The 23388-nt window shown below is 37.8% G+C and overlaps 2 protein-coding genes across 10 annotated transcripts in view; one reads left to right on the top strand and one right to left on the bottom strand.

Moving 5' to 3' along the window:
* Positions 1-122: 122 nt before the first annotated feature.
* LOC1280291 (serine/threonine-protein kinase ATR) lies at positions 123-13028 on the bottom strand. Of its 4 annotated transcripts, XM_061658666.1 has the most exons (4): positions 12589-13028; positions 9801-12516; positions 5274-5367; positions 123-5172 (listed from the first exon to the last, which is right to left on the bottom strand). In XM_061658666.1, coding segments are annotated over exons 1-4 (3081 nt in total). In that variant the 5' UTR covers positions 12858-13028; the 3' UTR covers positions 123-5170. The 4 variants fall into 4 exon arrangements, with proteins under 4 accessions (XP_061514650.1, XP_061514646.1, XP_061514647.1 ...); XM_061658662.1 differs by lacking the exon at positions 5274-5367; XM_061658663.1 differs by lacking the exon at positions 5274-5367 and having other exon boundaries at positions 12812-13023.
* Positions 13029-20348: 7320 nt separating this feature from the next.
* Positions 20349-23388, top strand: part of LOC1280293 (GPN-loop GTPase 1) — a 47157-nt gene continuing 44117 nt past the window's right edge. For all 6 annotated transcript variants that reach the window (XR_009766189.1, XR_009766190.1, XR_009766192.1 and 3 more), the window contains exon 1: positions 20349-20734. Coding sequence is in view for 2 of the 6 variants with exons in the window: in XM_320117.4 (XP_320117.4) it covers positions 20506-20734 (229 nt within the window). In the remaining 4 variants the exon portion in view is untranslated. The remainder of the gene's footprint in view (positions 20735-23388) is intronic.

The following is a 23388-nucleotide window of genomic DNA, read 5'->3' as shown; positions in this document are numbered from 1 at the left end:
TTAATCAATTCGTTAGAGCCAAAATCGCATGGATTTTCGTACCGGGGTTGGTACCGGGGAACACTCTACTCCACTGACCGATTGAAATTTCAGCTTGTTGGATTCAAATAGAAAACGCATCATTATTAGTACAGAAAAGACATATGTATTCGATTTATTTTAAATGATTTTCATAGCTGTTGTTTGTTATGTGTATCCAGACCAACCAATGTACATTTGTGCTAGATTGTCTATGTCTGTGGCCTCCTTAATCAAGTGGTTTACTTGCCCTTCAATGGATAGTGGATTATGTGACAATTTACCATTAACTTTTACATAGCCTTTTAGTCTTTCTTCAATGTTTAACACATTGTGCATGGCTTGGGGATCGGTTCGTTCTAAATAGCTATCCCTTTGGCTTGATTCCCCTTGAGCAAACGTGATCTTGCTCCACGACACCATGGGATCGTAAACAAAAGGCTTCAATACAGACATAAATGTTGATGCATGGGTTTGAAGAATTCGTAAAACAATTTCACAGCATCGCCGATAAAGCCCTTCCACTCCGAGAGGTCCCATTGCATCTACCATATTATGAGTCAAGCGAAATGGCACTAACTCGGGAACTGTGAATGTTTCTCCTCGATTAAACAAGCAGTTAAAATCTACGTGCACAGTATCTCCGTTAGTAGAATCAAACAGAATATTTTCGCCATGGCGATCCCCAAGCCCTAATATGTAACCAACCATCGAAATAACTGCAGTCGTTTTTATATACGACGAACGAGCTTGAAACCAATTATGGGGATTTGGAAAACAATCTCGAAACCATTCACTAAATAACGGTGGATGCCGCGGAACAAGAATAGTTTCAAAGGCGTGCCGTTTCTTTGCAAGCGGTTCTGTGCGCTCATAATTAAAGTTTCTTAATTCTTTCGCCGTCATTCCTAGTCCACGCTGTTTGTAATACGTGCATACGATACCGCGAAATGTGTTCAGATTAGATATCCACTCAATAATACCACACTCTTCATTTAATGGTAGAACAGCATATGTGCGTATGTGTAACCTTCGGAATTTTGCATCTGGATCTTGCGATAAATATTGCTTAACAACTGCATTAAACTCCATCAAACGGAAATCTTTTCGCAGATCATCTTTAGGTTTCATCATCATTGTATAAAGCTTGCCGTTATGGCCTCGGAGTGAAATTTTCCTAGGTTTTTGTAAAGAATGCAACACTGTCACTTCTTCGGAAATTCCAGCAATATATATAGCATTTGTAGGGTATGGTTGGAAATTCATCCCTGTATTTTTATTCAGCACTAGTTGTATGCATCTTTCAATAGGAATCAAAATATTTGAAAAGTTTTTATCAGCCAGCAGTTTTGGTAAAGCTTTAACTAAGATAGAAACTGTAACATTTGCCAGTTTTGAATGTCTGATGCCTCCTGGATTTCCTGGAATTTCTTTGTTGGTAAGCTCGATAAGACGTTCAGCCAATCCATTAAAGTCTTTTATCAACTTTTGCATGTTCTCTACTTGCAGCAACTGACGATCGTTAAATATTTCTACACATCGCCGTACCCGGATGGTATAAGATGATTTATATACGCTCAGAATCATCCATAGAGTTTGCTGAGGATAATAGAGGAGCAATTTGACAATTATGGCTTTCAATATTATGAACGTTTCTTGGGAAGGATGAGCAACTCTACTTATTAATTGGGAAAAAGCAGTAAAAAAAAAATACGGCGATAATGTATCTTTGAACTTGCTTGCCAATTTATTCATCGACTGTGCGATTTTTCGCGCCATATTCAAGGAAGTACTAGTGCCTTCACTTGATTTTGGTATCGTGTTTGCAGTAGAGTCAAGCCAGATACTTAATACGCGTGGCATCGATTGATAAATATAGTTTGATCCATACATCATTGATTTTCCATAACACTTCATTACTTCAAATAGCATTTCCCAGCAATTTGCTGAATTTTGCTCGACTGCTGGACACGAGCTATACAATTTGTCGACGTATTGTGCAAGTTGTACTAATGCTACTTCACTTTCCGGGTTCATATCTACTGCTTCTTTGAAATAACGTCGATTGAGTGTTGCTGATATATTTGACGCCTCAGCATTGTATGTAGCAATAAGACGCTTACCTTCTGCTTGTATCAAACGAATCTCTTTGGGTGTAGTTTTTATATGATTATTATCAACCGAAGAAACAGGGACATCGCCCAATATTTCATTCAATCCTCTTTCAAGAACCTTTAATGCCCCTGTTATATCTCGTCGATCCCATAGCAATTTAGCATTTTTTATGAAAAGATCAGGAGGACGATAGCTTTCTGCATGTAAAATATACAATAATGCCTGCTGGTACATATTTGCTCGCGATGCTAACTCTGTACTTTTCATCCAAAGTTGTCCGATCGTTTGATCAACCAAATGACGCAGACGATTAACATTTTCGTCGTCGTCGATTTTTTCCCAATTTATTTCGTCTATCGTGCGCCTCATTTCCTTCAGAAGTATACGCCTCAAGCTGAGGATTGGTTCTATTGTGGCAGCATTCGGTTGTAGTACTTCTAGCCTGGCGTTCATATTTGTTACAAGCTTCTGAAGGTCAACAATTACAGTGGATGCCGTAATAAGTTCGTCGTTACGTTGACCTTTTTGTAGAGTGCGCAGAGTGTGCATTATATGTCCACATTTAGCAAACTCTTGGATGATGTGTAATTTTAACACCTGATCATAACGGTTTTCGTATGTGCCCAGCTGTTCATCTAACGAACGAGAACTAGAACGTTTGCTACAGCTACCCTGAAACACATACATTCGGGCTCGTTGTATTTCTGAACAAAATCGTGCATAATCCGGTTGACGAAACTCAATAATAAGCGAACCACAAATAACTCCCCAGTGACGTGATTCACCATCGATGGCTCCACTCAATTGATCAGCTCGCCTTTGAAGTAGCAATTCTTCGAGTTCTTCGAATCTTCCTAGTCGGTACAGCGGTTCTGCCTGTATATCCAGAAGACTTTTATGTAGGGCGGTGTCATGAAATCGAACCAGTAAACTTTCTGCAAGAAGTAATGCTGTTTCCGGATGATCAAGCCGTAGATAACACTCGATCATACTATTTAAAAAATTTAGGCTTGGATATTGTTCCTCGATATTAGTTAGTTGTAATAACCGCTCGTAACACGCCACAGCTTCTTGCAACCGACCTGTAGCATTATGATATAGAATTAACTCGTGCAGGGTTGGTTCTGTGGCTTTCAAAGCTATAACACCTTCTACCGAGTCTGTATCTCCGAGGTGTGAATAAAGTTCACACAAGAATGATAACTTTTTTTGTAGTTTTATACTTTTATCTTCGCCATTCAAACTGTGTTCTACGTATTGTAATGCTCTAGCATATTCATGACATTTAAAATTTACTTGCGCCAATAGATTGCTATCAAAGTTGTTTAGGAATGTACTAACCACAACAAAATTATGTTGATAATTATGAAGATCTTTATCTTTTGTTGTAACATCCTTGAGGTACTGTCTTTTCCATCGTTCAAGGAAATCAAATAACCCAAACGCATATTTAGCGCATTGCAAAGCCAGCTCTTTGCCAGATGTATCATGCCGCTCCTGAGTCATGCATACAATCAATCCATTTGCAGATGTAGTTTCTATATCTACTTTGTCATTTGCTCGGTTGGCAGCAGGAATCGTGGAAAAACTTTCGCAATATGCAATGGCTCCGTTGAAAACGGCATGAAGTTCTTCTACAATAAATTGTCTTTTATCATTCCCTTCGCAGAGTAGTAATGAATGTAATAGTATGTAAGGTAACATCAACATAAGAGTTCCTCTATCACATCGCAAGCTTGGCTTAAAAGCTCGTAGAAGGTTACGAGTTGAGTTAACAGTTATATTTTCTATCATTTGGCACGCCCATTGGTAACACCATTCGTGACTTGATCCAACATTGTTAAATACCGGATGTGCAACTGCTGTCTGCGATGCTCTTGAAACCGTAGTATAACATGATGTTAGTAAAGGTTCCATTATTGGTCGCAAGCGTTCTGGGATGGTTTCCCATATTTCTCGTTTTTTATCTGCTTCTGGAGAGACACCTCGTTCGTTTAATATTTCCTGTATAGCAAGTGAAAAACTATCGACAAACTTTGAATCTTTTTGCCTTTGGTATGCTCGGCATAGTTCTCGCAAGGCGATAATGGCAAAACAGTCGGAATGAATGCTCAATGCGAAACCTATACCAGTCGGGGCATAATTAGGTGGCAAATGACTGGGAGCCAAAGCTCCTAGCTCTCCAAGACACTCTGCTGCTCGTTGTTGAAGTATTACATCTTGTTCACTAAGTCCACGTGTCAGCGTTTCTACCATTGTAGCTATTATGGTAAGGCTTATGCTTTGGTGTTGCCCCAAAATAGCTTCATTTAGCTCTGCCCGGCCATGTTCACAAAGTCTACATAAATAGGAGAATGCGTAAGCTCGTACTTTTAAATTTTCATGATTGCTATGTCGAATAAGTTCTTCAAGGCGGGTAACAAATTGATCACTTCCTATTTCATCGTAGTATTTTGGAATACGCGATGCCACTATTTTTTTAATATTTTCTGCTACATTAGTATCTTCTATAAAAAACAGATCACAGAGACTATTACCAAGTAGACTATTGTTCTCTATGACCAGGTATCGAAATATGTATCCAATATCTTCCTTGTATGTATCAATTAATGGCTCCAACGTAACGAATATTGTACTTAAAAGTGAACCTAATTGTCGCACATCTACCGTGCATACAAAAATACGCCACGTATTAACGCAATGTTTTGCTAAAGCCAATCCTTCTGGAAGAGCTAAAGCTGTTCGGAGCACAGCAATAACTTTGAACCGAAATGGTGTTATGTGTTCCCCACCAAGCAACCGAATAATGTCACCCAGACTAAGCAGCGCTAATCGCTTGAGAAACTTCTCTCCGTCTGGATTAACAAGTGTTGCTTCTAAATTTGCTAGTACTCCTAAAAACCTTTCAGCAATATATTCCGCGATTCGAGTTGTTGATACCTCGTCATTATCACTATCCTTGGAAAGTAAACTGCGAAATGCGTGCATTACACACTCTGGGTTGATGTGGTAGTAAATTAAAACTTCAGATACTGTTCTCTGCAATGAAAAGCGATAATGGAAGAAAAACATTTTATTTAACTTCTAAAGAACTTCTGAATACGGTGAAGAATAATGCCAAAAAATAATCTAATATTTACATCTAATCAAAAATCCAATTGTTGCACAGTTACACAAATTCAAAATTCTATTATTGCACACTTCAATATCCATTATTGAACACTTTCCAACACACTGAAATAAACAAAAAAACAGTCTAGAAATAGATGTTTTTCTATCAAACTGTATTTAGTATTTAGGAAAATGGAAAATGCTGTTACATTACACGCTTGTCCTTGGTTAAAGTCGGATTTTGCAAAATTAGTAGTAAACTGCACCTGCTGCCGAATGCTATTTGTAAACAAAACACTGTCCAAAATGGCACGGTGAAAAATATGAGGCTTTGGGCTGTGCAATACAGGGTTTCGAATCATATAATGGACTACTCAGCGGTCGGCAAACTTGTTATGGAAAGTGCCAAATTGACTAAATGATTGAGAGTCGCGGGCCAGGATAACCCTTTTTTTATTATTTTTGCACATACATTTTTACGCTATAAAATGTTATAAGAATTACTTACTTATCCGGCACCCGACACCCGCTTTGCGGTGTTGGCTTGCCTCAGAAGTATGGGTGGTGGGAGCTCGGAATCGGACCTACCAAGTTCCGATTCCGTGTTTGGAATCTATTCCGGAGCCAATTCCGATGCTGGAATCGATTCCGATTCTGGAGCCGATTCCGGATCGGAATCAGCTCCGGAATCGGAAACGGCTCCGAAATAGGAATCGCAATTTGCTACGGTAACGGAATCAGAATTGACTCCAGAATTGGAACTAGCCCCGGATTGAGAATCAGTTCTTGAATTGAAATTAGAAGTTCCAGAAGCGAAATCAGTCCGAGAATCACCATGAGAATGGATTATTTGCGGCTGTCAATACGTAGAATTATTGGATCCAAACCACTATTCCTATTCAGATAGCGAAACAGACTCCAATTTCGAAGCCAATTCCGGATTTCGATTCCGGTGTCGATTTCGATTCCGGAACTGATTCCGGAAGCGATTATGATTACGGAGACAATTCCGTAGCCGATTCCGAAAACTGATGCGGGACTTACTATCTGGAATCGAATCCAGAAAACTTCTGAGCTAGCCGAAATCGAATCCGACGAAAACTTTTTTTCCATCACAAGACTTTACTAGGACTAGATCGTCCGTTTCCATGCGTACATGGCCAACCCATCGGAACCTGGCGAGCTTGATACGCTGTATGACAGTGCGGTCGCCGTACATCTCGTGTAGTTCATCGTTTTAACGGCTTCTCCATTGTCCTTACACACATGCTGAGCCAAGTATCCTTCTTAGCATATACTAGAACGCGGCAAAAAGGGTTTCGTCAGATTTGGACGATGTCCATGTCTCAGAGGCGTATGTGAGTACCGGTACTATATAGGTACTATATAGTCCCAGCTTCGTCCGTCGCGACAGGTTCTTTGATGTGAACTGATTTTTCAGGCTGTAAAATGGGCCGGTCTGCTGGTACAGTCATCAACTCGTACGACTTAACAACATGCCCATCATGGGTTCAAGCCCCGATTAGAACGTGCCTCCATACGTAGGACTGACTTTCCTGCTATGATAACAACAAGTCACTGAAAGCCAAGCTCACTTCACTAGTGGGTACAGACAGGCCTTGACCGACAACGATTGTTGTGCCAAAGAAGAAGAAAGACCGGTTGGCAGCCAGCATCCTTGCGCACAACTCAGCTTCCATGCTATTGTCGTTGCTGACCTTTCACCCAAGATAGGTGAATTGTGGGACGACTTCAAAAGTGCGTTCACCTATCTGCACGTCACGCCTACGTAGATTATGATTATTTATTGGTGGGCCCGCTGATGATGCCACCATCAGTTTGGTCTTTGCCTCGTTTATCTGCAATCCGAGGTTCTCTGCCGCATGCTCGATCCCTTGGTAGGCTTCTGCTACATAGGAGAGCCGCAGACCAATGATGTCTATATCATCAGCGTATACCAGGATCTGGGTTGACTTATAGAAGATCGTTCCCGTAGTCTCCACCCTCGAGTCGCGGATGGCCCTCTCTAGCGCCAGGTTGAATAGGAGACAGGCAAGCCCGTCCCCCTGGCGCAGACCCTTGGTGGTAGCAAAGGGTCCTGAGAGTTTTCCATCCACCCTTACCTGGCATGTGACGTTGGTCATAGTCATTCTAACTAGCCTTATCAGTTTGGCCGGGATTCCAAAAGAGCTCATAGCGTCATACAGTTTTACCATGGCTATGCTATCATATGCGGCTTTGAAATCAATGTATCAATGTACCATAAGGTGTGTGCAAAGTTTCGTTGAAAATGTTCCAGCCGGAATCAGATATATATATATATATATATATATATATATATATATATATATATATATATATATATATATATATATATATATATATATATATATATATATATATATATATATATATATATATATATATATATATATATATATATATATATATATATATATATATATATATATATATATATAGAATATAGGGAGAATATTTTATAGGCGGTATTCAACACCGTAACATCCCTGCCGGCTTCACCGCTCCAGAGCCGGCAACAAATCAACGGCTCCGGACTAACGGTTCGATAGAGACAGTATTGTATGATAGCGTAATAAAAAAACGAATATATCTTCTCGCACGGAAGCTGACACACGATGTGATTGCAGTATTGACATGCATGACGTTGTGAAGTATTATTTGGTCTCGCCTTAACAATATTGAAAACTTGTCTATTTTTTTATAAATTCCTTTAAACATGACCTACTCCGCTATTTAGCGATTTCCTCGATTGAAACTTCATTCAAAAAGTTTGTTTGATCCCTTGTATTAAAACCGGCTCCGGAGATGTTGGTGCGAGGCAGCTCCGGAGCCGTGGGTGCGGAGCCGGCTCCGAAATTGTCTGGGGCCGGTCGGAGCCGGTCGGAGTCGGTTCCGGCTTCGGAGCCGTTTTTGGCCATCACTAGTGGCTACACAAAGATACAAAGAGCGGACGAGAGGAGACCGCTTGCGTGAATGAATGGTGCAGCAAGCGAAATTGGACAAGTCCCAGAAAAGCGAGACGCAAGAGTTGCTTTCCAACGATGGAAAGTGATGAGCTAAATGAAACATGCGAATCATTGATATGACACTAGTGAAGGGAAAAATGAATCCCAGAAGGGACTCGAATCTTCGAATCCCAATGCTGGATAGGATTCGAATCTTTGAATCCCAATCCCAATCCTAAAGTGGTATAGCGTTTTATTCTAGTTTGCAAGGGGGGGGGGGGGGGTCTTTCCTTTGATGAGTTCAAGCTGGAATAAGAGGTCATTTTGTTTTGCTCCAAATTATTTATCTTTTCAGTAATTACATCATAATTAGTACAGGTTCCTGAGATACGCGGACCTTTACAGGGTTTCCCACGATTTATAGGTCAGTTCCCATAATTGTTCGGGCTCGTCTCACGTTTTATTTATCGTATGCCATAATTTTTTGAGTTCGTTTCCTTAATTTATTGGTATCGCCCGATTAGATATTAATAAATTTGGACCAAAAAATCTGGGATCCGATCCGTTCGAATTTCTAGGGATTGAATCTTCGAATCTTCCGATTCCTGAATCTCCCAACACTATGTGACACAGCCAAGACATACGAAAAAAATGACACACCCAGAAGAGCGAGGCAGAGCGAAAATTTTTCTGAATGTTAGAATGACAAAAATGATCGATACACATAAAAAATGTGCAATAATTCCGGTTGGGTTCTTCCATACGATTTGGCAACAAATGTTTCCGCAACAATTTCATACACCCAGCCCTTAAACCCGTGTCTGTGCTCCATCGGATGCGATTTTATCGGAAGGCCTGTCAAAATTTTAAATGGAATTTGACAGAATAAAAACAAATTGATTTCGTCGGACGCCGCATCCGACGATATCTGTTAAACTAATTGTGTGATGTATTAAAGGAACAACCTCAAACTATTTTTTCATAATCGTTAAACTATTAAAATCATCAAATAATCGCAACATGAATCGAAAAAGCGTTTGACAGCAGGTGCGATAAAATCGCATGCGATAAAGCACAGACACGTGCCAAAAGTTGACGTGCCAAAAGTTTGACTCCATCTCTCTCCCATGTAACAAATCGTAACGTTTTGTTTGATCTCAATAAAAATATACGGCCTTAAAAGAGGTTCATAGGGCCAAAAAATCTTATTTTGTGATGTACAATTCTTAGATACGAAATCTTCGTTTTGATCGAAAAAAGTCGTAATATTTTAATTTGTGTTTGAAAAAACAAAAAATTGTTCTAAAAATAAATGAAATTTTAGAATATATGGTACAATTGCTCAATATTTAAGGAAACTGCTAGCTTAAACATCAATCTTGATGTTTAATAAATATTTGGAAAAGCAACAATTTATACGCAGTGTGCAATAACTTTGTGGTATGCAAAAATTGGCATATTACTCAACTAAGAATATGATAATAGTAAATTATGCCACTAATAGTTCAAAATGTATTTAAACTTTTCATTAAGATAAATTAGTTATGAAACAAATCATACATTTCTTACCTTGATGTCAGAATGAAGCAAATGAAAAAAACTATTACCAGTAATTCTCATGATGTACTCGATACATTTGTTGGTTACTTCAACAGATTCGCTGATAAACAAGTATGTATAGATTGTCAGGAAAGACGTGGATAATAGTGCCACCAAATCTTTTCGCACGATAACAGCTATTTCTCGTAGAAGATACTCGCATTTTGAGGATCGAAGACACCAAGGCAACAACATTGCCATTATTGTTTTATAATGCTTTCCAACGAAATCCACTGGATCTCTACTTTCAAATGTGTAACTCACTATGCTTATCGACTGGTGCAGTGTAATTCCTGCCAATATATAATTGCTTACGGCAATGCTCATCATTAGCTTAATAATGTCGTGACGATACCAGGAAAGAACTTTGTTAGGACTAATGTCTTGTCGTGCACACATTTCCGTGATGACAATCGATGCTTCATGAGTTACATGAGATTCGGGATGCATCAGTAAATAGATCATAATACGCACACAATGGAATAGTGTTTCCTTGACGTCTATCAATTTCCAACGCAATGCTATATGGGAATTGGCATTTAAAAATTCTGCAACCATTCGTACTACGATTATTTGTTCGGCATATGTTGTTTTCGTCATGATGCACATCCTTGAAGCCGACAATAACTGTTCCATCATACTGGTTAATAAATTTTCATATCGTCCCGGTTTGTTGACTAAGTATGCTGATAGAATTTGCAAAATAGCATAAATGTGCTCAGTAAGTTGTTGACCAACCTTAGCTGTATTACTTCCAAATAAACGTATCCAGCAGGATTCTATTTCTCCATCGATCATAAACAAGGGCAAGTGTTTTAAAGCGCAGGGCAGGAAATTGGTCATAGCTAGCAAAGTTGTTTCTTCATTCGTGTGCGATATTTTCAACAAAAAGGCCCGCAAATGGGAATCTATGTTAATAGACTTGCCTTGTGCCATTAACTGTTCAGAAGATGTTTGTATGTAGTAATCTTCCAAATGCGTTGTAGAAACCGTTCGGTTATTACATTCCCGGCATTGAAAACTACGTTTTGTTTCCGAAATCTGGAATACACGAAAACTGGCTATGCAATCCGAACGAAGGCAGCAGAACAAACTAAACACTCCAACTATATCAGCCAGTGCTGCATCACCATTAATGGTTGACAGCAGTGGCACAAGGACGTTTTCAAACAAATCAAATAAATTGATTTTTGATGACAATATCAACTGTTGGAAAGAGTGTACGAGTGTTTGTTTAATAGCGTAACCATGTTCAGTATTAGCAATGAAAGTTAATAGTGACGTTAACTTTTTTTTTATACAGCAGCTTACTACTTCGGAGTGCAGATTGTTAGTTCTTAATTTGCACAATTGTTCTAATGCGTGTTGACAAAGTTCATTATCCATTTGCGTATCCCAGGAATATCGTTGGTTTACATCACCATTCCAATTGTTCGCCTCAAAAGGCGCAAACAGAATTTGGAAGAGATTGCGCTGCTGATTTTGATTCAGAAGCAAACAATCGTTAATAAGAATGACACTAACGACCGCGTTTATTAAATCCATTTGCCTTGAGCCGAACAATTCAACCAGTGACGGTACTTGGAGGAGCTCTAATTTCGATTCGAAAAAAAAGAATTGTTGATTTTTTAATTCAGTATCTCCTTCGCTGCAAAATGGCATCTGCGCATGTAATTTAAAATCCATTTTGTTTGCCATATTTAAGGCGCGTTTTAGTAACTTGCTGTTTTTGTTTATGTTTACTAGAAATATGGCCCAAACTGCGCTCTCCAAGTGCACTGATGTCGGCTGTTTTTTATTGACTGAATTGTATCGCGCATTATTTATCTGTTTGACAATTTGAGTTACTAAATGATCATCAAGCTTCATACTTGCTCCAAACCAGTTGATGGATTCGGGAACATAACCAGTATGCATTAGTTCGGGTTTCAGCTTCTGCAAGAGTGCCATTAATGTCTGATTCAATTTTTCTTGGTGTCGCTTTTCGAGATTCTCTACTTTCTGTTCTGGTTGCAAACTTGTACATAGTAGCACTGTTAATATTTTATCAATCCATTTTCTTGGAACTACTGGCCAAGACTGATGGGACCTCTGATGTGTACTGAATAGTTCCGTTGATGTATCCACAAAATATTCTACTTCTCGCCGATTCATAAGCATAGCCGAATGCCACGTATCATATCCCATTAGCGAAACATCAAGTAGATTTATCATGTTGAACATATTATATAAAGGATAACTGCCACTACGCTCCTGGACAACATGTTTGAAATAGTTTTGGAAAAAAATAATAGAAATTCTTTTCTCCTCGATGTTGCCAACTGATAATGTTTTCAGAACTGTGCAGGTTATTTCTTTTACAACTTGGATGGATTCGACATCTTGTTGATTTGTCAACATTGAAATGGCTTCGCTTAAGGTATGGAGGCAATGCAAACGAACCAATCGGCAACGTGCCATGGACTTAATTTCAATTTTTTCACAAAAATACTGCTTGCCTTGTGCTGTGACGTTCTGAAATGCATCATAAAATGTAGTAATTGCTTCCGGGCACCCTTTTTTAAAATCATTCATCTGGTTCAATAGCTTAATGAACTCTCTAAATGTATCCAGAGCCAGCCATCGTTGTTTTATGTAAGAAGCTTTGATAATTTCCTTTTGTAAACTGGTATAACTTCCTGAAATGCTGCAAGAGTGAACAAGGAAAACAAAAATTAACTTTGCAGAGCGATAAAAATACTTAACATTTTTATTTTACCTTTCATAAGTTTCTAATGATGCTATTCTGAGAATTTGATACATAAGCCAATAATTCGAGCATCTGCACCTATGTCTTTCTGCTTCATTTAATAATGTTTTCGGAAAAAGACCAGGATCATCGTACGTAATATCGGTACGGATCATGCTCAGAATTTTTTCAAGATGCGGTTCATGATCGTGTACAATGTCCGTAAAAGTAATAATCAATGTTTTCCACATACTTTCCGTGTCTTCTATAGCACTAAGCTTTTCATGCATTATTTTCATGATGACTCCAATCGATAGGTACAGAATAATCCTCACAATGATTTACTTTAACAGCAACCGTTGAACAGGACCAACCGGTTACTAATGAGTATTGAATTGGACAATAGAAAATGCTCGAAACTTACAACTCTATTATAATGTATCAACCATAAATGACATTTGTTTTGCCGCGCTGCAGCAAGCATTATATAGCGCAAGGCCACGGAGGTGACAAAATGTTGAAATTTTTTCAACATTGTCAAAATTGCTTGTTAACTGCAAACTCAAAGCTCAAACATCTGAATATCATCGATATTTTGTTTAAGAAGTACTAAATAGATACATAGATCAATAAGAAACATGCATTTTAGCATTATTACCATAGCAATGGGTCACAAATGCGCTAAATAGCTGTTTGTTTTCACTTTTTCGCGAACGTCAAATTTTGTCACATTTTGTCAACTTTTGTCAACTTTATTTTGATAAAAGCTCAAAAGTGACAAAGACTCAAGTTTTGAAAATATGTCAGCATTTTTTCACTCTCATGGCCTTTCGCCTATACAATCAGTTCCCGAGTTACCGTTCAAATAGACATAGAGCGAGAACGTCGCGCGCGAAGACGTCTCGCGCGACAAAAAGTACAGGCGGTCCCCGAGATACACGGTTAATGGCGACCGACAACGGCCGCAGAATACCGCGTATCTCGAATTTCCGCGTATGTCGAATCTCGTGATTTCCAGTTAAAAAATCACCAATTTTCATGTATTTTTTCAAGTAGGAGAAGGTTTTAGTCACTTTATGAATTATTTAATATGATTCTGACTGAATATAACAGTGTTAAACCTTTTGAAATAGTTTTTAACATTCGATTAAAACGGAAATTATTTGCCAATTTAAAATTGATGTGACAAATCAGTACAATTTGCTCAAAGAATTCTCAAATTAAGAAAACCGCGTATCTCCAAATCCGCGTATAAGGTGTACCTTGTATCTCGAGGACCGCCTGTATCTCAATTTTGTAGCTAATTTTGAACGGTTCCATTTGAACGGTTATACGCTGATTCGGACATATGCGGTACAGTCTTTCCCCGAGTTACGCGACACTCGAGTTACGCGAATTCGAGTTACGCGAATTTTTTATTTTTGACAGTTCAGATGTCAAATCAGTACAATTTTCTCCATCAATTGTCAAATGAAAAATAATTAGCAATATTTCAAAATTTTAATTCACTAAAAAGTCAGATATAACTGAATTCTCCACACCAATTGAATCGAATAAGTGATAAATTACATAAATGAACTAAATTCAATCAAAAATCATGATAAAGAAAGTATATTTTTACTGTAAAACGTGATATTCGACTTACACGAAAATCCGAGTTACAAGAATGTCTCCGGAACGCATGATTCGCGTAACTCGGGGAAAGACTGTATTCTAAACTTGACAGTTCTAAGAGCAAATTGTACTGATTGGACATAACTATTATCAAAGGCCGAATAATTTTGCTTCTGATCGAATTTAAAAACATTTCAAATGGTTTAAAACTGTCTAATTTAGTCAGAATTTTTATTACAGAGTTTACCAAGTCACTTTGCGATGCACAATTCATCTCACAAAAATTTATGCGCAATCTTGGCGCAATCTGAAATTGTATGGAAATGACGTTGATAGCTCAGGGTTGGCTACGCGAAATGACATATGTTTTGATAAAACGAATATATGCGCAATCTGATATTGCGCATCGTGTATTAATACGGTCAAGTCGTGAAATGTCAATTTGTTTTGAAGCACTTCACCTCCTAATATTTATACACCTTGGGGGGTATAGAAAATTGTATACGATTTGACCGTTCAATTAGACATACAGCGACGACGAAAGATAGCTCAAAATTTCACTCTGTGTAGATCAAAGTAGCTCATTTGACTCAGTCAACCCAAGGATAATGTATTTAGAAGGTTGATTTTTATCGCTTTTGCTGGGCGACATTTTGGGGGACATCTGTCACTCTCTGCATACAAATTTCATTACCCCGCACCAGCCCTCCCCGATTTTTATACCGGAGCCCCAGGAAGAGAAATGTCAAGTCGAGAAATGTCATTTTGCTCTGAACAACTTCACCTTGTCATTTATAACACCTTGGTCGATTCTTCTTCCACCTAGCTGTCAAATCGGGCTTATAACTTGACCTGATATCTTTACGGTCCTTGGTTTACGCTTGATTTGCTAAGTGGGTATAGGTACTAGGTTGGCTTATAGGTTTGGCGGGAAGGCCATATTGGACGAACGAATGACAGGAGGGGATTCGATTGTGATACGTAGTTTTTCACCCATACTACGACACATCAACCAAAACAGCCATTGGAATTCACACGCATACATCTACAAATGATCGAATCCCCTCATGTCATTTCGTTTTCATTTTTCTACAGCACGGCTGTCAAATTGTTCGGGATAAGCCCACCTGTATAATAAACCCACTTTGCTTGATTTGTATGGGAGAGCGTAAACTTCCTGTCAAAAGATTTCAGGGTTGTATGGCTGAAATCTAGTTTACGCCAAAGTTTACACATCGTGTGACGTCCGTATAACAATACTAAATTATCTCGTGGCCGCGGAGCTGAAAAAATGTTGAAAAAATTTTCAACTTTGTCAAAATTGCTTGTCAACTGCAAAAAAGAGCTTTTCTCGTGGCCGCACCAAAAACATACACAAGAGCGACAAAAAGCTCCAACATCTGAATATCATCGATATTTTGTTTAAGAAGCACTAACTAGGTACAGGCGGTCCCCGAGATACACGGTACCTCTTATACGCGGATTCGGAGATACGCGGTTTTCTAAATTTGACAATTCTTTGAGCAAATTGTACTGATTTGACACATCAATTGCAAATTGCCAAATAATTTCCGTTTTGATCGAATGTTAAAAACTATTTCAAAAGGTTTAAAACAGTTATATTCAGTCAGAATAATATCAAATAATTCATAAAGTGACTAAAACCACCCCTTACTTGCAAAATTACATGAAAATTAGTGATATTTCAGCTGGAAATCACGAGATTCGACTTACGCGGAAATTCGAGATACGCGGTATTTTGCGGCCGTTTTCGGTCCCCATTAACCGTGTATCTCGGGGACCGCCTGTACATTAATCAATTAGAATCATGCATTTTAGCATTATTATCATAACAATGGGTCACAACTGCGCCAAATAGCTGTTTGTTTACGCTTTTTCACGAACGTCAAATTTTGTCAACTTTTGTCAACTTTTTTTCCTGGCTGCTCCAGGTCACAAAATTTTGACAAAAGCTCAAAAAAGTGACAGAGCGTTTCTACATACACCGAGAATGCAGCTGAGAAAATAACTGACAGCATGCTTTGACAGCGACTGACAGCATTTTCGGTGAGAGCATTCTCCTCGGCATGCAAAGAACGATGGAGCTGAGAAAAAATTGAATTGGCAGTTTATAGCGATCGATCAATTATAGTTTGCATTTTTGCCGTCTTATAATCGTAGAAATATTATTAAAAAGTAAAAGAAACTTTTTTAATTTCATTTTAGCGATTAAAATGGATTTTTTCAACATCATTTTAAAGATCTCATCTCGGCGCTTTTCAGAGCTTCTAAACACACCAGCGTGAGAAACCGGTTGTCAATTCTCTCACAGCCATCTTTCAGCTGCAGTCTCGGTGTATGTAGAAACGCTCACAAAAGCTCACATTTTGAAAAATTTTCAGCATTTTGTCACTCCCGTGGCCTTTCGCTTAGGGCGGTGGCAACGCTCATCGGTTGCGATTTTATCGGACGAGATTTAGGGTAACTGTACCAGTTTTCGGCAGTGTACAGTCTTTCCCAGAGTTACGCGACACTCGAGTTACGCGAATTCGAGTTACGCGAATTTTTATTTTTGACAGTTCAGATGTCAAATCAGTACAATTTTCTCCATCAATTGTCAAATGAAAAATAATAACCGATAAATAACCAAATTTTCTACACCAATTGCATCAAATAAGTATTAAATTACATAAATGAACTAACTTCAATCAAAAATTATGATAAATAAAGTATATTTTTGTTGTAACATGTGACATTCGACTTACGCGAAAATCCGAGTTACGCGAATGTCTCCGGAACGCATTATTCGCGTAACTCGGGGAAAGACTGTGGCTGGTATTATTGAATCCGTTCGTCGCGGGAACGTACGGCGCTCACATGAAATTCTAGAGATGGCAACACATTTATTGAGCCCTGTCCTACAACGTCGCGGTGAATAACTGTAGCAACCATCTAGTACGTTAGGAAAATGAGTGTCGGGACGTACGCCGCCGCTACGAACGGATTCAATAATACCAGCCTGTACCTATTTTCGGTAGGGTAGCTAAAAAGGTGAAATTCTGCACACATCCGGTAAAAAATTTCACAAAATACAATTTTGCAGTGAAACTGTACTTATTTGATATTCACATACGAAGTTTCACACCATTTCATTACGTATTTTCCAAAATATCAAATTAATTGTGCTTTTTTTCGGTAGCTTTGCTGTCAGCCAATCGTTCGGCATGTTTTGTGATTAAGAGAATCAGAACAGTAAAACAATGAAAAAGTGGTGTATATTATAGATTTTATGCTTATTTAATTTATTCTGACTTGTTTGGAATTTTAAAATCACGATAAACAGGTTATTTTTCACTTTAAATGCTGCCAAAAATAGGTACACAGTAAATGTTCATTTTTGACAGCTCAATGTTGTGGGCTCCTGCCGAAACTCGGAACAATAACACACTTTGAATTTGGCTGAATATTCCTTTTAAAATAGATCAGAACACTACAATGCGTATGTCGACACATAATATGACCTTTCTTGTACCAAGTATCACCAATTTTACGACAAACAATGCACTAACTTAAGAGAAAAATAAATATTTGTAAGCCAGTTCGCACCGTACGCTATAACCATCAAACTGTTAATGGCTGCTCTGTTTAAACGTCGCATCAAAATGGCTGTCAAAACGGGCCAAAATAAGCAACATAAAATTAATAATTAAAGTGCTTTTTAACACCAATCTTAGGAAAGTAAGAGTGTTAAATTGCTTTAAACATTTTTTTTTGTACATAGTCACATTGATACAAACATTTTCTGGCCCGTATTCGCGCTGCCGAAAATAGAAACACAGCCTGCCGAAAACAGGAACAAACTGCCGAAAATAGGAGCAAAATCAATGTTTGCATTTTCACGAATATTTATGAAAAAGGGATTTGAACCGGCAAATAAAAAATATTGTAACATACTATGATAGATTATCAACCAGAATAACAACACTTTCAAGAAAAATGATGAAAAATATTGATGTGTGAGCAATTTTTGTGAAACTGCTGCACTAGCCTGCCGAAAACTGGTACAGTTACCCTATATGGGATTTGACATATAACGTCGGACGTGCGATTTCGTCGTACTACAGAATCAAAATTTTTTGATTTCGTCGGACGCCGCATCCGATTATATCTGTCAAAATATATGTATGGTGTTTTGTAGGAACAATCTCAATTTAATTTTCATAATCGTTATACAGTGAACCCTCTCTTATTTGACACCTCTCCAATTTGAAAAACCTCTCTTATTTGAACATTTTGCACAGTCCCTTGAATTCCAGTACATTTTTGTTCCTCTAATTTGGAAAACCTCTGAAATCTGTATCCCTCTTATTTGTGTATGGTGTTCCCATGGTCATTGAATGATGTATGCTCAAATTGGCGATTCTGTTCGCAGTTTCCTGTAGCAACAGTTAAGGCTGCATACTAAATGTTCTGTCTCTTTCTAGTCTTCCCAAGTGCCACAAATCCGCTAAACGACCACTAAACGGCTTCTAAACGACTCAAGTTCTCTACTTAAACGGAATATAGAAAGACTTCGTTTAGCAGACGGCAAACGACTCATGCATTCTAAAAATAGCGAAAAATCTGGTGGCGCTCTCTGTTGGTGGGATACCCCAACCAGTTGAGTTTCATCGCTTGGAGGAGAGCTTTCTCATTTCCTCTGTACTGTTGTATGGTTTCGCATTGAAGTTATGCATCGCTAGAACTAGAACGGCGATACAATTGTTTAAATACTAAACTCCAATGGAAAACCACCAGCACTGAAGCAAGTGAGATTTGAGTAATGGTCGTTGGTGTTGATACCCACGTATCTGACCACACGACCATTTATATAGATTTTTGCTCGGAAAGTTAGACGGCTATATAGGTCATGATAAGATGAAACTTGTCGAAACACATTGCAAGAAAAGGATAGCAATATAATAAACAGTTTTAATACGCCATCTATTTATCAAACCAATGAAGCTGTGGAGCCTTCATTTTTTTCTATGGATATTCAATTTATCAGTCGTTTAAGCTTAATCTGTGGCGCATGGGTTGTATGGACCTTTCATTCACTTTCAACCCCTGTAATTTGAAAACCCCTCTTATTCGACAGTCCCATCGCCTCTCAAATAAGAGAGGGTTCACTGTATTATTAAAATCATCCAAATAATCGTAATATTATACGAAAAGCGTTTGACAGCACGTGCGATAAAATTGCATGCGATGGAGCACAGACACGGGCCTTATCCCGAACAATTTGACAGCCGTACTGTAGAAAAGTGAAAACGAAATGACAGGGGGGATTTCGATTCTTGTTTTATGTTTGAGTGTGAATTCTAATGGCTATTCTGGTTGATGTGTCGTAGTGTGGATGAAAAACTACGTATCACAATCGAATCCCCTCCTGTCATTCGTTCGTCCAATATGGCCTTCCCGCCATACCTTTAAGAACATCTAGTCCCTATATCCACTTTGCTTTGTATCAAGGTGAATTAACAATATCAGGTGGTGGATTAGGGCCTTTGGGGGGTCGCCATAGTTGAGGGACTTTTCGTCATTTTAGAACCGTTGACCATTGGTTTCCGCACACAAAGCTTAGCAAATATAACAGATTTCTTTGTTATTATGTGCATTTTTGTGTGTCTATTGATTTTACCGAAATAATGAGATATATTAACAAAAGATTTGATGATTTGTTCATGCACGAAATTTAAAATCAAGTGAGTATGAGTTCTAATCTCACGCTAATTGTCCATGCAGCTCGTAGATAATAAGGAATCAATGTAAAAATTGAAAAAATTAAGGTTTTCTTAATTGATATCTCCAAAAATGTCGAAAACACAATGAATTATAGAATAAATTCACGGAATAAAACAAAATAACACACTTTAATCCATGTTCTTATGTTTAATAAGAACTAGAAAAGTCCAAAATATATTTATAAAGAATATTTAATCGAAAAAATGGGGTAGATAAATTATATGAACAAATTTAATAAATATAAACAAAGTTTGAATCCTAGGGATCCTACGTCAAGTGACGAATTGTCAAAATGCACTAGAGTCCACCACCTGATATTTTTTAATCCACCTCGGCTTTGTATGTTATGTTCGTTTGTTTGTGTTTGATGGGGCACCTCCGTATGATTATATGGGTTTGTTTGTGTCGGATGTCGTGTTCTATTAATGCCAGAGCGCCGCCTTACGCAGAAATTGTGTTGTGTATAACCAGTGTTACTTCAGTGGAACGCATTGCTTGCTTAGATCAAGACTATAGTCTCTTGTTTCAATTTATTGTACTACCATCAAAATGGAAACGGAAATCATACAACCTGTTGCTGCATTATCTAATGTGAATGCTTCACTTGGATTGATTCCCAATAAACGTCCCATTTGTGTCATTGTTCTTGGCATGGCTGGTTCGGGTAAAACAACTTTTGTGAAGAAGTTAGCGCAATACCGCCATGCAAATGGCTCATTGCCCTACTTAATTAATTTAGATCCTGCGTGCCACGAAACTCCCTATCCAGTAAACATTGGTATGTTCTATATAATCAGAATTGTTATGATCATTGAGCATAGTGATATTAACCCATTCACAGTTCAGCCCGAGCAGTATTATGTTCTTTTCTCCCTTATTCTACCTTCTTCGCTTTGCATACTATACTCTATGTGCTTGTGAGAGTGTGATACAACGTGTAAACATAATTTGGTTATTCTGATTTAGCGCGTGGCCACGGAGCTGAAAAAATGTTGAAAAAATTTTCAACTTTGTCAAAATTGCTTGTCAACTGCAAAAATGAGCTTTTCTCGTGGCCGCACCAAAAACATACACAAGAGCGACTAAAAGCTCCAACATCTGAATATCATCGATATTTTGTTTAAGAAGCACTAACTAGGTACATAAATCAATTAGAATCATGCATTTTAGCATTATTATCATAACAATGGGTCACAACTGCGCCAAATAGCTGTTTGTTTACGCTTTTTCACGAACGTCAAATTTTGTCAACTTTTGTCAACTTTTTTTCCTGGCTGCTCCAGGTCACAAAATTTTGACAAAAGCTCAAAAAAGTGACAAAAGCTCACATTTTGAAAAATTTGTCAGCATTTTGTCACTCCCGTGGCCTTTCGCTTATTGATAAAAATTTTGCCGTATCATTGTATGCTTTACCATTTTCATGTTTCCCCGGGAAACAAGCACTTTATGCTTACATTGTTTATGCATACACAGCCCTGGCCCCGCGGGAAGGGTAGTTGAATTGAAACAAAATAAAATAAAAAATAAAATAAAAATACAGTGAACCCTCTTATATTTGACACCTCTCCGATTTGAAAAACCTCTCTTATTTGAACATTTTGCACAGTCCCTTGAATTCCAGTACATATTTGTTCCTCTAATTTGGAAAACCTCTGAAATCTGTATCCCTCTTATTTGTGTATGGTGTTGCCATGGTTATTGAATGATGTATGCTCAAATTGGCAATCGTGTTCGCAGTTTCCTGTAGCAACAGTTAAGGCTGCATATTAAATGTTTTTTTTCTCTTTCATGTTTGTATGGACCTTTCATTCACTTTCAACCTCTTTAATTTGAAAATCCCTCTTATTCGACAGTCCCATCGTCTCTCAATAAGAGAGAGTTGACTGTACAGGCGTCCCCCGAGTTACAACGATTCGCAGACACGACGATTTTGATTTTGACAGTTAAAAGTTGTCATTGACAAGAAATTGATGTATTTTTTTGAATATCTGGGCTGATAACCGTTATACACACATTTCCAAAGATTCCACAACTACCCTTTCTTGAATATCTATATTGTGTACGGTTTTTAAAATATAATTATTACATTATCAAACATTATTTTAAATAAAATACACGATATCATAAATTCCGACTCTTCAACTTCGGTTATAAACTTAATATTCATAGATATTCGACTTATGACTTTTTCGACTTACGCCTTGCTTTGGAACATTTTTTCGGTCCCAAATACAGTCCTATCTCGGGGGACACCTGTATTTCAAAACATGGTTTTAACGCAAATTTATTTTGGATTTTAGAACATTAAAGACGTGTTTTGAAATTTTTTTTTATTTTATTTTGTTTGTGTATATTTTACCTATTTTTGTTTGATATTTCGTTCATCAGATTCCTTTCAGCATATCGCCTGACATTGTAGGGGGAAAGCAGGGCAAAATGGATAATCTCCATTTAAGTATTATTTCACTTCAAAGATATTTTCCTATTCTCAAAATGTATTCATTAGAGTGTTCTATGAACACCATGTAAGTGTCATAACCCTTACATGACAAATAACCAAGAAAATGCTAAATAAGGTTTAGTAGCATATTGATGTAATATTTGTCACTTCGAAAATTAGCTTAAAGCAGTGTCACAGGGATGCGGTGAAGTTTTATATGATATATTTTTTAAGATATGATATTTCTACACATTTTTTCTGAAGAAAGCAATGCGATTTAATGCGTATGTTTACTATTATAACAAAAATGACAAAAATGCTTCACGTGGTGCAAAATGGTCAGATGTTTTTTACATTCGACGCTTGGTGAGGCTATGGTGTTGTATTAGTCGCCTCAATAATGATGATAGGCACAGCTTCAAAAGATTCGATTTTGTAGATTAAAAACTGTAAAAACAGTTTAATTTTGATAATCTATTTTTAGAATAATTTTAAGGGCTTTTCTGAACAGCAAAACAAAAGATAGAACTAAAATACATTTTACGAAACGTGCGCAAAAGCATAGACCATTACCTAAGTGCAGTTGTTGTTGCACATATTGTCCCAGAGTTTTGAGGTTTCACAGTTAGCTTACATATGCCTATTTTGCCCCAAGACTATGCCCATTTTACCCCACGTGTCAAAATAGCTTCTAGTAAAACATCAACTTTTATTTTACACTGTTTTCATGATTTTAAGTTGTTTTCATTTTATTTGGCAATTTTAGTCCATAGATAAATGGTCGAGGCATACAATAATGAAAGAAAAAAATGTGGTTTGTTGCATATTCAAAGGAATATTCAGTAAACTGCTTAACATGCCCATTTTGCCCCGCTTTCCCTTACCATACGTAAAGGCCGGGTTACATTGATCCTACTCTCTAGTGTATTTTTGCAAGGGCGGTGGCAACGTTGATCCGATGCGATTTTATCGGACGCTTCTGTCAAACGCTT

This window comes from Anopheles gambiae, chromosome 3 (assembly GCF_943734735.2).
Source record: "Anopheles gambiae chromosome 3, idAnoGambNW_F1_1, whole genome shotgun sequence".
NCBI lineage: Eukaryota > Metazoa > Arthropoda > Insecta > Diptera > Culicidae > Anopheles > Anopheles gambiae.
This window is presented reverse-complemented; position numbering and strand designations above follow the sequence as displayed.